At 45.2% G+C, this 14,711-nt stretch overlaps 1 protein-coding gene across 6 annotated transcripts in view; it reads right to left on the minus strand.

Annotated features, from left to right (window-relative positions):
• BAZ1A (bromodomain adjacent to zinc finger domain 1A) overlaps positions 1-14,711 on the minus strand; it is a 97,840-nt gene that overhangs the window by 3,070 nt on the left and 80,059 nt on the right. For all 6 annotated transcript variants that reach the window (XM_078392333.1, XM_078392327.1, XM_078392322.1 and 3 more), the window contains 2 exons: positions 7,866-8,008; positions 5,755-5,842 (listed from right to left, as the gene is read on the minus strand). In XM_078392333.1, the coding sequence (XP_078248459.1) occupies positions 5,755-5,842; positions 7,866-8,008 (231 nt within the window). The remainder of the gene's footprint in view (positions 1-5,754; positions 5,843-7,865; positions 8,009-14,711) is intronic.

The following is a 14,711-nucleotide window of genomic DNA, read 5'->3' on the forward strand; positions in this document are numbered from 1 at the left end:
CTCCATATCTTCCCCTTCTATTCTTTAATTCCTCCTCACTTTCTGTCATCAGAATAGTATTATCTGCATACCTGAGGCTGTTGATATTTCTTCCGATTCTTTCCAATCAGTTGTTCCATATCTAGTTCTAACTGTTGCTTCCGGTCCCACATATAGATTTCTCAGGTGATAGATAAGGTAGTCAGGTACTCCCATTTCTTTAAGGACTTGCCATAGCTTGTTGTGGTCGACACAGTCAAAGGCTTTTGCGTGGTCAATGAAGCAGGAGTATATGTTTTTCTGGAACTCTCTGGCTTTCTCCATAATCCAGCGCATGTTAGCAATTTGGTCTCTAGTTCCTCTGCCTCTTCAGAATCCAGCTTGTACTTCTGGGAGTTCTCAGTCCACATACTGCTGAAGCCTACCTTGTAGGATTTTGAACATAACCTTGCTAGAGTGTGAAATGAGTGCAATTGTATGGTAGTTGGACCATTCTTTGGCTCTGCCCTTCTTTGGGAGTAAGATGTAGACTGATCATTTCCAATCCTTTGGCCGCTGCTGAGTTTTCCCAATTCCTTGGCATACTGAGTGTAGCAACTTAACAGCATTATCTTTTAAGATTTTAAATAGTTCAACTGGAATACCATCATCTCCACTGGCCTTGTTGTTAGCCATGCTTTCTAAGGCCCACTTGACTTCACTCTCCAGGATGTCTGGCTCAAGGTCAACAACCACACTGTCTGGGTTCTCCGGGACATCCAGATCTTTCCAGTATAATTCCTGTGTGTATTCTTGCCACCTCTTCTTGATGTCTTCTGCTTCTGTGAGGTCCCTACCATTTTTGTCCTTTATCATGTCCATCTTTGTACAAAATGTTCCTCTAATATCTCCAATTTTCTTGAACAGATCTCTGGTTTTTCCCTTTCTATTATTTTCCTCTATATCTTTGCACTGTTCTTTTAAGAAGGCCCTCTTGTCTTTTCTTGCTATTCTTTGGAAGTCTGCATTTCATTTTCTGTAACTTTCCCTATCTCCCTTGCATTCCTTTCTCTTCTTTGCTATATGCAAGGCCTTGTTGGACAGCCATTTACTTTCTTTCATTTCCTTTTCTTTGGGATGGCTTTTGTTGCTGCCTCCTGTACAACGTTATGAGCCGCTATCCAGAGTTCTTCAGGCACTCTGTCCACCAAATCTAGTTCCTTAAATCTGTTCTTCACTTTCACTGTGTATTCATAAGGGATTTGGTTTAGATTATACCTGACCAGCCCAGTGGTTTTTCCTACTTTCTTCAGTTTAAGCTTGCATTTTGCTCCTTTACAATGCATTTATTTAAGCTCCTTCCAAATTTTATGAATTGTCTGTGTGTTCTAACATTGCACCAGGAACTGAATTATGTTTAACTGTTTGTGTAGTACAATAGGACCTTTTAGCCAGTTAATCAGTATCTATTGATTCATATGGTATAAAAATATTGTTAAAATTAAAAGAAAAATCCTTGAAATATATGTAAGAACATAAGAAGAGCCCTGCTGGATCAGGCCAAGGGCCCATCTAATCCAGCTTCCTGTATCTCTCAGTGGCCCCACCAGATGCCTCTGCGAGCAGACGAGACAACTAGATACCCATCTCCTGATACCCCTCCCCTGCATCTGGCATTTTGAGGTACCTTCCTTTTAAGCCTGAAGATTATACATCCCCATCATGGTTTGTAACCTGCGATGGATTTTTCCTCCAGGAATCTCTCCAATCCCCTTTTAAAGGCATCTAGGCCAAGTGCCATCACCACATCCTGTGGCAAGGAGTTCCACAGACTAACAACACACTGGGTAAATATGTTCTAATGATGAAGTTACCAGAACTGCCCACTGTTAAAATAACATTCACTATAATCCACGCTTTTCAGCATCTAAAGGGGGCCTTGGAACCAATCCCCATGGATATTTAGAATGCATTTTGCTTTTGAACTGGAGTTATCTGGAAATGTAACTAGCAGCAGATAGCTCCTCAGAGTCCCACACACGCTTGTGAGAAGGAGCCCATGAACAGGATAAGTAAACACATTTTTGTGGGGTCAGTGGAAGAGAAAAGAAAGGGAAAGTTGATATCTACTAGTTTGACACTGACTGTGAGTGTCAGTGTTGTTTTGAGCTCAATTTGTATGTTTGGGAGCAGGTACTTTTGAACATGATAAATAAGACCTTTTGCAAAGCAGTTTAAGGGAGTAGTAGTATTTTTTCAGCACCTGTAAAAGTTAAAAACGAAGGACATCAAAGAAGGTTCTGCAACATCTGTGGTCTTCTTCCATGGCAAGGAAGAAAGACAAAAATACTCAGAAGCGAGTACCTGGTTGTGCAGACGGTGTCACCAGCAAAGCTATGGATTAGAGATGGGGGTATTTACATTTGTATACAAATATGACTATCACCGCACAACTGGACTTAACGAGGGTCCGGCCCCTGGGGCCAGACTGTCCACTCATCCGTCCTGCTGTGGTACCAGTCCTGCTCATCCTTCCAATCATGTTTGAAGCATCACTCTCTTCCCGCACAGCTGGCCACTCTAGGCAGGGGGCGGGAGGACGAGTCTCCATGCACAGCTGGTGAGTAAGAAGAGAGCGGTGCTCAAGGTGCGATTGTAAGGATGAGTGGGACTGGTGCCGCAGCAGGATGCTTGAGTTAAGTCCAGCTGCACGGGGATATTATTTGTATTCATATATTAATACCTCCATCTCTAGTATGAATTCTTGGACCATGGCCTTTACTTCTATGAAGGACTCCTGAAAAATGATGGATCACATGTTACAAGGGTTGGGAACAATGCTCGAGTCTTGCAAACCTGGTTAGGAGGGCTTTAAACTGAAGATGGGGGAGATAGGACAAAATGCACCAAGTAGCTGACATCAAATAAGAGTGTCAGTGATACACCAGAAACTGAGATGATGGAATAAGAACTCATACAGGAAAAAGAGAGAAAAAATTCAAAGGAATTTCCAGTGTCTCTATATCAATGTACCATGTCTGAGAAACAAACAAGATGAGCTTGAACTCCTAACACAGAAAAGCAAATATATAATAACAGTTACAGAAACGTGATGGCATGTGACTCATGACTTTCTCATCCTTAAGATGCAAGTGATTGAAGGTTATAACTTATACAGGAAGGCTAGTGGAAGAATAGCATTGTATTTAAATAATGTGTACAACTGACAGGAAATCCATGTTAGAGAACAGAATGCTGCTTGAGAGCATTTAGATAAAAACCAGGGGAGCAAAAGCCAAGTGACATTGGGGGGGGGGGAGGTAACTGCCACAGACGTCCTAACCAAACTGAAAATGTGGATGATGCTGTTATAGACAGGGCTTGAAAAATCCACTTGTCCACTCGTCTGTGATAAGTAAAAAAACACTGCTTGACAAGCCACAGCTCCCTCCCTCCCCTCAGTCCATCTCTCTCTCTCTCTGATCCTGTAGTCCTCCCCTCCCCCTTCCCATTGCAAAAGGAAAAACAGCCCTCTTCTTGCAAGAAGAGAGTTCAAGCAGTACACATATAGCTCTGCAGGAGAATGCAGAGTAGTCCCATGCTGGAGAATATGGAGATTCCCTGCTCCTAATTTCAACTGAACAACCTGGCTCCTTGAGAGGCTGGGCACTTTTGCTTTCAGTTTTATTTTTGCTGGAGACATTCAAAAGAAAGGCATTCAAAATACAATCTTCATGACCTCACAGGCATGCAGGTAATAAAGCAACCCAAGTCTGAGGGTATATTTATTTTGGGTTTGTACGCATTGTTATGTAGAAAGTGCCTAGTTTAAATTTAAATTTAAGTTTAAACATAAATTGCAAGGCTATCAGGTCATGCTGACTGGTGAAATTTTTGACTGACTGGCGAGACATTCTAAAAATTTTCAACCCCTAGTTATAGATTAGATTAATTAGAGACATTCAAGGAGGAGGGAGAGTTGAAAGGGGGGACCTCAACTATCCTGGTTTTTGTCAGCTGTCCAGATACCCTTGTATCTGCTGGAAACCAACAAAATCCTCATTTGCTTTGCCAATAACTTCATCTCCAGAAAGTAAAAGAAGAAATAAGAGAATCAGTTATTCAGGATCTGATGCTTACAAGGAAGAACTGGTCAATGAGGTGGAAAAAGTGGTACCTCTGAATGGAAGTAACTGTATGTTCTAGGAATTTGTTATACTGAGAAAGAGGGAAAGCTGAGAATGGTAATGATGAATGCTCAGAACTTTAAAGAAATAGTGAGTGAGATCTCATAAGTTAGAAATTCTGAAAGAGTATATTGTATATGAATAATGATGTTTATTATAGATGAGATACTGAAGACAGAATTCACAAATGTAGAGTTCTCCATTTAGGCAGAAAAAAATCAAGGATGGGTGACAGCTGTCTTGGCTGTAGTCTGTGTAGGGGTCTTGGTAGACACAAGCTTAACATGCAACAGTGGTGCAGCAGAAAAAAAGACCAAGTGCAATATTAGCCTGCACGAAGAGTCGGAAACGACTAAAAAACAACAACGGTATATCAAAGAAACAGTAGTATCATTATATAGTGCTTTGGTCAGATTTCACCAGGAAAACTGTCCATCTCCAGGAACCACACTATAAAGAGCATACAGACAAGCTGAAATGTTTCCAGAGCAGAATGACGAAAATGGTAAAAAGGGCTGGAAACTCAAACCCTATGAAGAAATGAGATGCTGACAATACTTAGTCTGGAAGAGAAAAGACTGAGAGGTGACAGTCAAGACATCTATGAATTATTTGATAGGATGTCACATGGAAGATAGGGCAAGCTTGTTTTTTTTTTTTTTTTTACAGTTTCAGAGAGTAGTCTGTGAAAATTAAATTCGAAGAATAAAAATGAAAAAGAAGTTAATTTTGACTAAACATTAGGAAGAGCTTCCTGACAATGTTAATGGAATGAATTCCATTGGAAAGTGTTGGGTTCTCTTTCTTTTGAGTTTTTGAATAGAGGTTTGCTTGTAATCTGTAAGGGATGCTTTAGCTGTGGATATCTTACTTTTTCAGGGGGTTGGACTAAATCAGTGGTTCTTAACCTTTTTGAAAGAAACACCCCCTTGAGCCATTGAGGAAGTTATCATTGCCCCCCTCCCTGAGGTGATGATATCCATCCATCCATCCATCCATCCATCCATCCATCCATCCATCCATCCATCCATCCATCCATCCATCCATCCATCCATCCAACCTACCTACCTACCTACCTACCTACCTACCTACCTAGTCTCCCTCCCCACCCGGGTGCAAGGCAGTGCTTCACGGGGCAAGGATGAGGACCCAAGACATCCTTTCCTTCCACTCAATCCACACTCAGTGCTCCCCTAAAGGAGAAAGGCAAGACGTGGCAGGTAGAAAGAGCTGGATCATCTGGCGGCGGCAGCAGCACCGGATCTACTGCCAGCACTGCGGCTGCAGTCGCCTTCACAGGTTTGGCTCGCTCCAGCGCCCCCCTACCGCCCTCCTTCTGTTATTTCGCCTCCACACCGCTCCTTTTCGTTCTACCGCCCCCCTGAAAAATGAAATCGCCCCCTGGGGGGCATTATTGCCCACGTTAAGAACCACTGGACTAAATGACTCTTGGGATATGTTCCAGCTCTATAATTCTATGGTTTAATGGTTAGAGGTTTCTCTTTCACTACCTGTGCATTTTTATCATAAAGCCATTGAGATGTTATATAAATTAAACTAGGCTGAAAGCTAGAAGAAAACAAAATTAATTTAGGACAGCTTTACTTACAGGCTAGTTTGTATTCACACTTGTTCACTTTCTCACGGATTATATTTAAGGCAATAGGTTTTTTGATGATATCATAATAGTCAGGTACCTGCATTTTAGTAAAAAAAAATACAAAATAATTTATTATTATAACATAAAAGTAATATTAATAGAAACGTGACTATTTATGATAAAGAGCAATTAATTACATGAACCCTAATTTCTAATCTACATAACCCAAATGGCTCAAGATAATCTTATTTATCAACCACCTGGCCTAGGGGGAGAGAGAGCTTTCAGGCCGGAGCTGCTCCTGGGACCGCACCAGACCATCGTGCCTGCACCCAGAAGGAGCCAAAGACCATCTACCGACCATAGCTCACTGTGTGAGAGGCAGTGAGTCTGTGGTTGGGACCCTGCTGGATCTCCCTCTGTGGTTACAGGCCTTGCGGCCTGCTGCTCCTGGCTGCCTCACCCCCTCTCAACATCAACCACCTGGCCTAGGGGGAGAGAGAGCTTACAGGCCGGAGCTGCCCCTGGGACTGCACCAGACCATCGTGCCTACACCAAGAAGGAGCTAAAGACCATCTGCCGGCCATTAAGAGCCTCGTGGCGCAGTGGTTAAAACGCTGTACTGCAGCTAAAACTGTGCTCACGACCTGGGGTTCAAATCCCAGGTAGCCGGCTCAAGGTTGACTCAGCCTTCCATCCTTCCGAGGTCGGTAAAATGAGTACCCAGCTTGCTGGGGGGGCAATGTGTAGCCTTTATAATTAAAATTGTAAACCGCCCGGAGAGTGCTTGTAGCGCTATGGGGCGGTATATAAGTCCAATAAATAAATAAATAAATAAATAAATAAATAAATAAAATTATTTAGAACTGCTACAGCCTTCACTTGCTTTCCCAAGCAGCAGCCTGTTTCCTCTGTCTTCATAGTACAATAAGATTCATTTTCTATATTTTTAGTAAACTATTCCTTGAGAAAAAACGAAAAACAAAATCAGACTTATTTTGAATTTTGAATTATATAATTGTGTTCTAAATGTGTATGGCCTTTTATTGTTCCTTCCTAATGTCCAGGAGGGATAAGTGAACTATCAAGGAAACATAAATGTTGTGCCTGGGGTCAAAATAAGGCCAGGCTCTCCATTATAATAATGGCAACTGTATTTCCTGAATTTTTGAATCTAATACTCCTTTCATTGAACTGTTCCCTGCATTTTATATTGTATAGTTGATCTTATAACTCCACATGGTACTTTGGTGTTATATTCACATCATCTACGGAAGTCAGACCACACATTCTGCAATATAGGTAAAGGTTCCCCTTGACAATTTGTCCAGTCGTGTCAGACTGTAGGGGGTGGTGCTCATCTCCGTTTCCAACCCATAGAGCTAGTGTTTGTTGGAAGACAATCTTCCGTAATCATGTGGCCAGCATGACTAGACATGGAACGCTGTTACCTTCCCACCGTGGTGGTAATTATCTACTCGCATTTTGCATGCTTTTGAACCGCTAGGTTGGGGGGAGCTGGGACAAGCGACGGGGGCTCACTCCATTGCGTGGATTCGATCTTATGACTGCAGGTCTTCTGACCTTGCAGCACAGAGGCTTCCGCGGTTTAACCCGCAGCACCACCACATCCACAATATACTAACATACTAAACCACTTTTTAATTAAAATTCAAATAATTTTTCCAGTGATTTAATTTAATTTTCTGCATCAGGCCAAAGGAAAGTAATAATTTCCCTTCTAAACACAAGATTAATAATAATAACAATAATAATTTTACGTTATCAAGTCAGTTGTGATTTATAGGGTTTTTTTATCATATACTGTATACATAATTTCTTTTCATATAATAAGCAAGATCTCACACATCTGACATGAAGGCATATTGTAATCAAGAACAGGCAAAGCAACAGCCTTATCTATAAGTTAAGTCTTTTGGGAAGAGTGTAAAATACAACATTGCAATTCTCATAAGAAAACTGCACTCTACCTGCAAATTTTATCTTTACCTTAAAGGCATTAAGAAGGATGGAAGGGAGAGACACAGAAATTTTATTAATTGAATCAACTCTGTAGTGACCCAAACGTATCTTCACTATATGAAACTGACATAAGTTACCTGAATTTTGGACACTAGCTTCATAAAAGGCCAGCTGTCATCATGGCGCACTAATTCTACCACAAGTTGCTCAAAAGCAGATAGTTCATGAACTCCACTTTGACGTCCTGAACTCCTCCTATTCAATGGCATTTCAGATGATTCTGGGGGGCAAAACATCACAGGACTATTCAGTATATACTGCTTGAGAGTACAGAAACATATGAAGGACAGTTAATATGGTAATGCTAAATTTAAAACATGAATTTATTTACTGGTAACTTGCTTCCAATGTTACCCTCCTATCCAAAATAATGCAGCAAAGAATAAAAAGAATTAGAAGAGGCTTCTTTTGCCCACGAAAAAAGAGGTTACTTACCTGTAACCATAGTTCTTTGAGTGGTCATCTGTAAATTCACACATATGGGTATTGCCTGCGCCTGCACTGACTCTCTCGGAAGATTCTAGAGCTAAAAGTAACAATTTTATGGTGTGATCCTCCACAAGGTATATGCTCCTCCCACCCACCATCTTCCCCAGTTCCTGAATTTTATCCGCCGGGTATGAAGGAAAAATTAATTAATCAATTATATAATCAACCCGTGACGGATAGAGGGGAAGGATGGGCGGGTTGTGTGAATTCACAGAGGACCACTCAAAGAACTATGTTTACAGGTAAATAACCTCTTTTTCTTTTTCGTGGCCTCTGTGAATGCACACATATGGGTGACTAGCAAGCTGCACTTACCGGTTGGTGGGTCGTCACGGTAATAAGGATGACAGGACAACTCTGCCAAATGCAGCATCTTGGCGTGCTCTGACGTCCAGGCGGTAGTGCTTGACAAACGTGGACAGTGTGGACCATGTAGCGGCATGACAGATGTCAGGAACCTCGGTGCCACGTTGAAAGGCAGTAGAGGTGGACAGCGCCCTGGTAGAATGAGCTGTCAAATGTTCTGGTGGGGATTTCCCCGACAGGCTGTAAGCAAGGGAAATAGTCTGTACAATCCAACGTGCTATGGATTGAGAGGAGGCTGGGGCTCCTTTGTGTGGGCCGTGAAAGCAAAGAAAAAGTTTATTGGACTTTCTAAAGGCTTTTGTCCTTTCGACGTAGAAAGCCAGGGCACGTCTGACATCAAGATTATGGAGCATATGTTCTAGGGGCGAAGAAGGAGACTTGAAGAAGCAAGGTAGTATGATGGGTTGGTTGAGGTGGAAGTCAGAGACCACCTTCGGGAGAAAGGAAACGTCAAAATAATGAGTCACTTTATTGGGGTGAAACTGGATAAAGGGAGGATCGGCTCGAAGAGCGGCGAGCTCACTGGCCCGTTTGGCTGATGTGATTGCAACAAGGAAGGCCGATTTAAGGGTCAGGAATTTGAGGTCAATGGACGCCATGGGCTCAAACGGAGGCCGCATCAAGGCATTGAGAACCAGCTGCAGTGACCACTGGGGGATGATACGTTGTTGAGGAGGCCGAATGTTGTTGAGCCCTTTGAGGAACTTCTTGACAGTTGGGTGAGAAAACAACTTGGAGGAGGGAGAATCATCCGGCTGGTGAGCCATAATGGCTGAAAGATAAACCTTCAATGTGGACTGGGAAAGGCCGAAACTGAAGAGATGCAGGAGGTAATCGAGCAGAGTCTTCAAAGAGACAGGTATGGCAGGTAAGTTATTGTCATGAGTATATTTTAGAAAAGACTTCCATTTATTTTCATATAGGAGAGTAGTGGAAGGTTTTCGGGTTCGAAGAACCTGCACCACGTCGGGAGTATTCTCCATGCTGCAAGACTGATAGAGTTGACGTCTGGATGAAGAACGAGGCCGTGGTCGAGCGAGAGGAGATCTGGGCGGAGAGGAAGGCGGAGCATGTCCGACAACATCGAGATCAGATGAGTGAACCATGGCTGGCGGGACCAGTACGGGGCTATCAGGATCGCGTTGGCTTTGTCGTGTCGGAGATGGACGATTACTCTCTGGATTAGAGGCAGAGGGGGAAATACGTAAAGGAGATCTCGAGACCAGTCCATCAGGAATGCGTCTCCCAGAGAGTTGGTGTCCCGTCCCGCTCGGGAGCAGAATCGGGGACATTTCTTGTTGGCATCGGCTGCAAAGAGGTCTAGTGAGGGAGCGCCCCATCATCGGCACAGGTGCTGAAAGATGACATCGTTCAGAGTCCATTCGTGCGTTCTCGTAGGTAGCCGGCTGAGCCGGTTTGCCAAGGTGTTGTCGTCGGTGGAGAAGTGGACGGCAATAGGGAAAACATGGTGGGAATAGCACCACTCCCAGAGGTCGACAGCTAGGTAGAGCAGAGAAGGGGAGTGGGTACCTCTTGCTTGTTGACATAAAATAGACCAGTGCTGTTGTCTGTTGCCAACTGCACTACCTGACCTCGGATGAGGGGAAGAAAGCATGGAACACTTTGATGTTTGCCAACAGTTCTAGGTGGTTTATGTGAAGTGGCAGTTCTTGACTTGACCAGAGTCCACGGACTGTGTGTTGAAGGCAGTGTGCACCCCACCCCGTGGGGCTGGCGTCGGTCGTGACCTGTGTGGAAGGTCTGAGAGGTGAGAAAAGCCTGCCGATGAGAAGGTTGTCGGGGCGAGTCCACCAGCTGAGCTATGAAGCTAGTTCTGGTGTCACCTGCAGCAGGGTAGAAGGGAGATCTGTTTCGGGATTGAACAGGGAAAGGAACCATGCCTGCAGGGATCTCATTTTGAGCCTGGCATGTTGGACGATGGCCGTCGTCGATGCCATGAGCCCCAGGAGGTGTTGGTCGTGATGCGCCGAAACAGAGTGATGTGTTTGGAAAAGGCGGACAGCCTTTTGGATTTTCCTGATCCTGTCTGGAGGCAGGAAGGCTCTTGCATGGAGAGAGTCTATTTCCATGCCTATGAACTTGGCCGTCTGCTTTGGGATCAAGTGCGACTTCTCGAGGTTGATCTTGAGGCCGAGACTGTGAAGCGTATGGAGCGTTGTGTCTCGTGCTGTTATGGCGTCGTGGTACAATGTCACCACTATCAACCAGTCGTCAATGTAGGGATAAATGTTACTCCCTGCAGCCGGAGGAAGGCAGCCACCGGTGCCATGCACTTGGTGAAAGTCTGGGGGGTGGTGGAGAGCCCGAACGGGAGGGCACAGAATTGGAAAGCAGTGCCATTGAAATGAAACTGGAGGAATTTCTGATGGTCCGGATGAATGGAGATGTGGAAATAGGCATCCTGCAGGTCGATAATTATGAATCAGTCTCCCTGCGAAAGCAAAGGGATAATAGAGTCCAGTGTAAGTATGTGGAATTTGCGGGGAGATATGAAACGGTTGAGGTGAGTGAGATCAAGGATGGGGCGGAGGCCTCCATCTTTTTTAGGAACAGTAAAGTATTTTGAGTAGAAACCGCTGAGGGAGTCCGAAGTAGGGACTGGAAAAATGGCATGTTTCTGGAGAAGCTTGGTAACCTCGTCCTGCAGAGCAGAGGAGTGGGGGGGGGTATCAAATAAACCCCAGCGGGGGTATTTCGGAGAATTCTATGAGGTAGCCAGATGCTATGATGGATAGAATCCATTTGTCTGAGGTGATGGATTGCCAACGATGGAAAAATGGGGCCAGTCTGGTACAGTTCAGTGGGTAAAGAGGAATGTCAGAAAAGGCAGGCATGGGTAGTTGTCAATATTGCTTACTCTTTCGTTGTCCTTTACGAAAGGACTGATGCTGCCGAGGTAGGCTTTGAGGCCGGTATGATGCCATCAGAGGCTGAGGGGCAGGTAAGGACCTGTCGTTTGATAGGGACGATACTGTCTATAAGGCTGGAACCGTTGATTCTGGTATTGTTTGGGATGAAACTTGCCCGAACGGTAGAAGGGCCGTTGGTAAGAGGTAGATGGCTGAGCCGAATAGGAGCGCACAGTTTTGCGCTTCTTATGAAAGTCCTCCATGATATCATCGGTTGCGGAATTGAACAGGCCGGCACCATCAAAGGGTAAGTCCTCGATTCTGGACTTGGTGTCATCAGAGATCGTGGAGGATTTGAGCCAGGCATGGTGTCGAATAGAGATGGAGGTAACCAAAGTTTTAGAAGCGGCCTCGGCGGAGTGTTGCGCCGCAATCCTCTGATACCTGGCAAGAGAAATGGCTTGCGAATGGATGTTGATGAGATCAGATCTCATGGGTTCAGGAGATGAGTCAATAAGAGGAAGGACTTGATTCCAAAGATGACGCTGAAAGGCGCCCATAGTTGCCTGGTAACTGATACTCCTGAGCAAAAAGGCTTGCAGAGAGTAAATTCGTTTTGCCATTGTGTCAACTTTTCTGCCGTCTTTGTTGGCAAGGGTAGGCTTGGACCGAGCCTGGGTTCAGGCCTGACTGGATTCGACAATAACAGAGTTAGGCACTGGATGTTTATTGAGGAATTTGGCATTGACACCGTGGGTCCTATAGAGGTCATCGGTGCGGCGAGAAATCTGCATAGTAGAAGGAGGTTTTCCCCAAGTATCCTTAATAAGTTGAAGGATGGACTTGTTAAAGGGGAGACTCAAAGGAACGGGACGCTCCTGGTTGATGTCATTGAACACCGGGTCGGCATCCGCGGACGAGGGCTGTTCGGTGTCGAGATTCAGGGCTTGTGTCATTTGGAAAATAAGCGTAGAATAAGAGGAGAAATCATCCGAGGAGGACGAAGCATGGCTACCCCTCGTATCTGGGACTGGAGGGGGAAGCTCAGGCTCATAGGAGGACTCAGAGTGTTGTGCCTCCGATGATGCAGGGGAACCTGGAGATGAAGGGTAGATGGACCAAAGCCCTCTGTCAGGGGAGCTTGGTGCCGTTGGATAGGCATGCCTTCAGAGGGGCCTTGAGATGGCATCGGGTCCGGCATCGATGGTGCGGGACGTAGGGGTATGGCCTCATGAGCTGTCTCGCATTCGAGTTAGAGGCATTGGCTTAGATGGGGCAGGAGAGCATACAGGCGGAGCTGAAGCCGCCGGGGCCAAAGTGGTCACGCGGAGGCGATTCGAGTCCATGAAAGGGGTGGCATGGGGAAGTTCCAGCGTCATTCGGGGCCGTTTAGCCTGTTCAGGCTGGTACCTTTCGTACAGATGAAGGGGTCAAAATGGTATGGTACCATTGGAAAAGGGCAAAAATAGCCTTGCGATGGCACGGACCTCGGTGCTTTCATTTCTCCTTTCTCTTCCATGGAGGTGAAGGGGGAACCTCCAGATCGGATGCCGAGCTTTCAGCTGCCCGCCCTGAGTCAGGGTTGGAATGGGCTGAGGCCGGGCTGGACTGTGGCACAACCGCGTAGAGGCCAATGCTCGGGGTTTGGAGCAGCATCGTGGGGGGGGGGCGACATCATGGGCTTCATCTCCATCCGAGGCCAAGTCAGGGGCTTCTCTGGATGATTCCTCGACGATGGGTGAAGACAGAGAAGGCTGAGGGGGCTCCACTCTGGGAACTTTGTCCTTTCTAGGCCTCTTAGGGGCAGGTTTGGGCTTTTTCTTCGAGCTTGCATAGTGCGCTCGAGACTTCTGAGAGGAGGGCAACTTGTGCTTACCAGACGATTTTGCTTTCTCAACAGTGTCCTTAGCTGGTAGCACAGAGGTAGAATCAGAGGTAGACTGGCCCGCTGGAAGTCTATCGGCTGAAAGGGCAGGAGATCTAGCCGCTTCTGAAGACGCAGTAGGAGGATTCATGGCTGTTTGCCAAAGGTAAGACTGGAGCCTTTGGAGCCTCTGTTTAAGTGCCGGCTTGGTTAAATTTTTACAAGCAGGACACGAATGGGTAGGATGTTCCTCACCCAAACAAAAAAGGCACTGGCTATGACCGTCCGAAAGTGTGATTTTATTCGCACAGGTCGTACACTTTTTAAAAGGAGACAGTGAGGCCATAAGCAAAGAACTGGGGGGGGGGGGGGAGAAGGGAAGGGAATAAAAAGACCGTGGGGAGCTGATTAGGCAAACAAAAGATGCGGAGGATCACTAAGTAGGTAATTTAAAGTAAAGATAAACAAACAAAAGCTCAAAGGAGCCTAGAAAAATAGCCAAAAGGCAAATAGCGAAGCGCTCAATCTTTCCTGAGAACCGTTCAGCTTGGCGGAAAAAAGGAACTGGGGAAGATGGTGGGTGGGAGGAGCATATACCTCGTGGAGGTTCACACCATAAAATTGTTACTTTTAGCTCTAGAATCTTCCAAGAGAGTCAGCGCAGGCGCAGACAATACCCATATGTGTGTACATTCACAGAGGACACGAAAAAGAACCCTAAACATCCTCAAGAAGAAGCCAATTAAGGTATTCAGTTAAAACATAACTGTTTAGTAGATATTTTGTGTAACTGAAATTAAGAGGATGAGAAATTTTATAATTAAGGTAAAGGTTCCCCTTGACAATTTGTCCAGTCATGTCTGACTCTAGGCGGCGATGCTCATGTCCATTTCCAACCCACAGAGCTAGCATTTGTCCGAAGACAATCTTCCATGGTCACATGGTCAGCGCGACTAGACACGGAACGCTGTTACCTTCCCACCGTGGTGGTACCTATTTATCTACTTGCATTTGCATGCTTTCAAACTGCTAGGTTGGCAGGAGCTGGGACAAGTGACAGGAGCTCACTCCATCGTGTGGATTCGATCTTATGACTGCAGGTCTTCTGACCTTGCAGCACAGGGGCTTCAGCGGTTTAACCTGCAGCGCCATCACGTCCCTTTTTATAATTAAAGCTTGCATTAAATACAGAGTAATGACTTCTATTTTATCTGAAGAGATGGGTTTAGGATAAAAGGAAAATAAATGAATAGAACAGTGGACTGACATCTTATCCTACAACCAATTCCTGTTGAATGTCTGTCTGTTCAAACTCTCTTTCCCAGGAAGAATAT

The sequence above is a fragment of the Pogona vitticeps genome, chromosome 1, assembly GCF_051106095.1.
Source record: "Pogona vitticeps strain Pit_001003342236 chromosome 1, PviZW2.1, whole genome shotgun sequence".
NCBI classification, from domain to species: domain Eukaryota; kingdom Metazoa; phylum Chordata; class Lepidosauria; order Squamata; family Agamidae; genus Pogona; species Pogona vitticeps.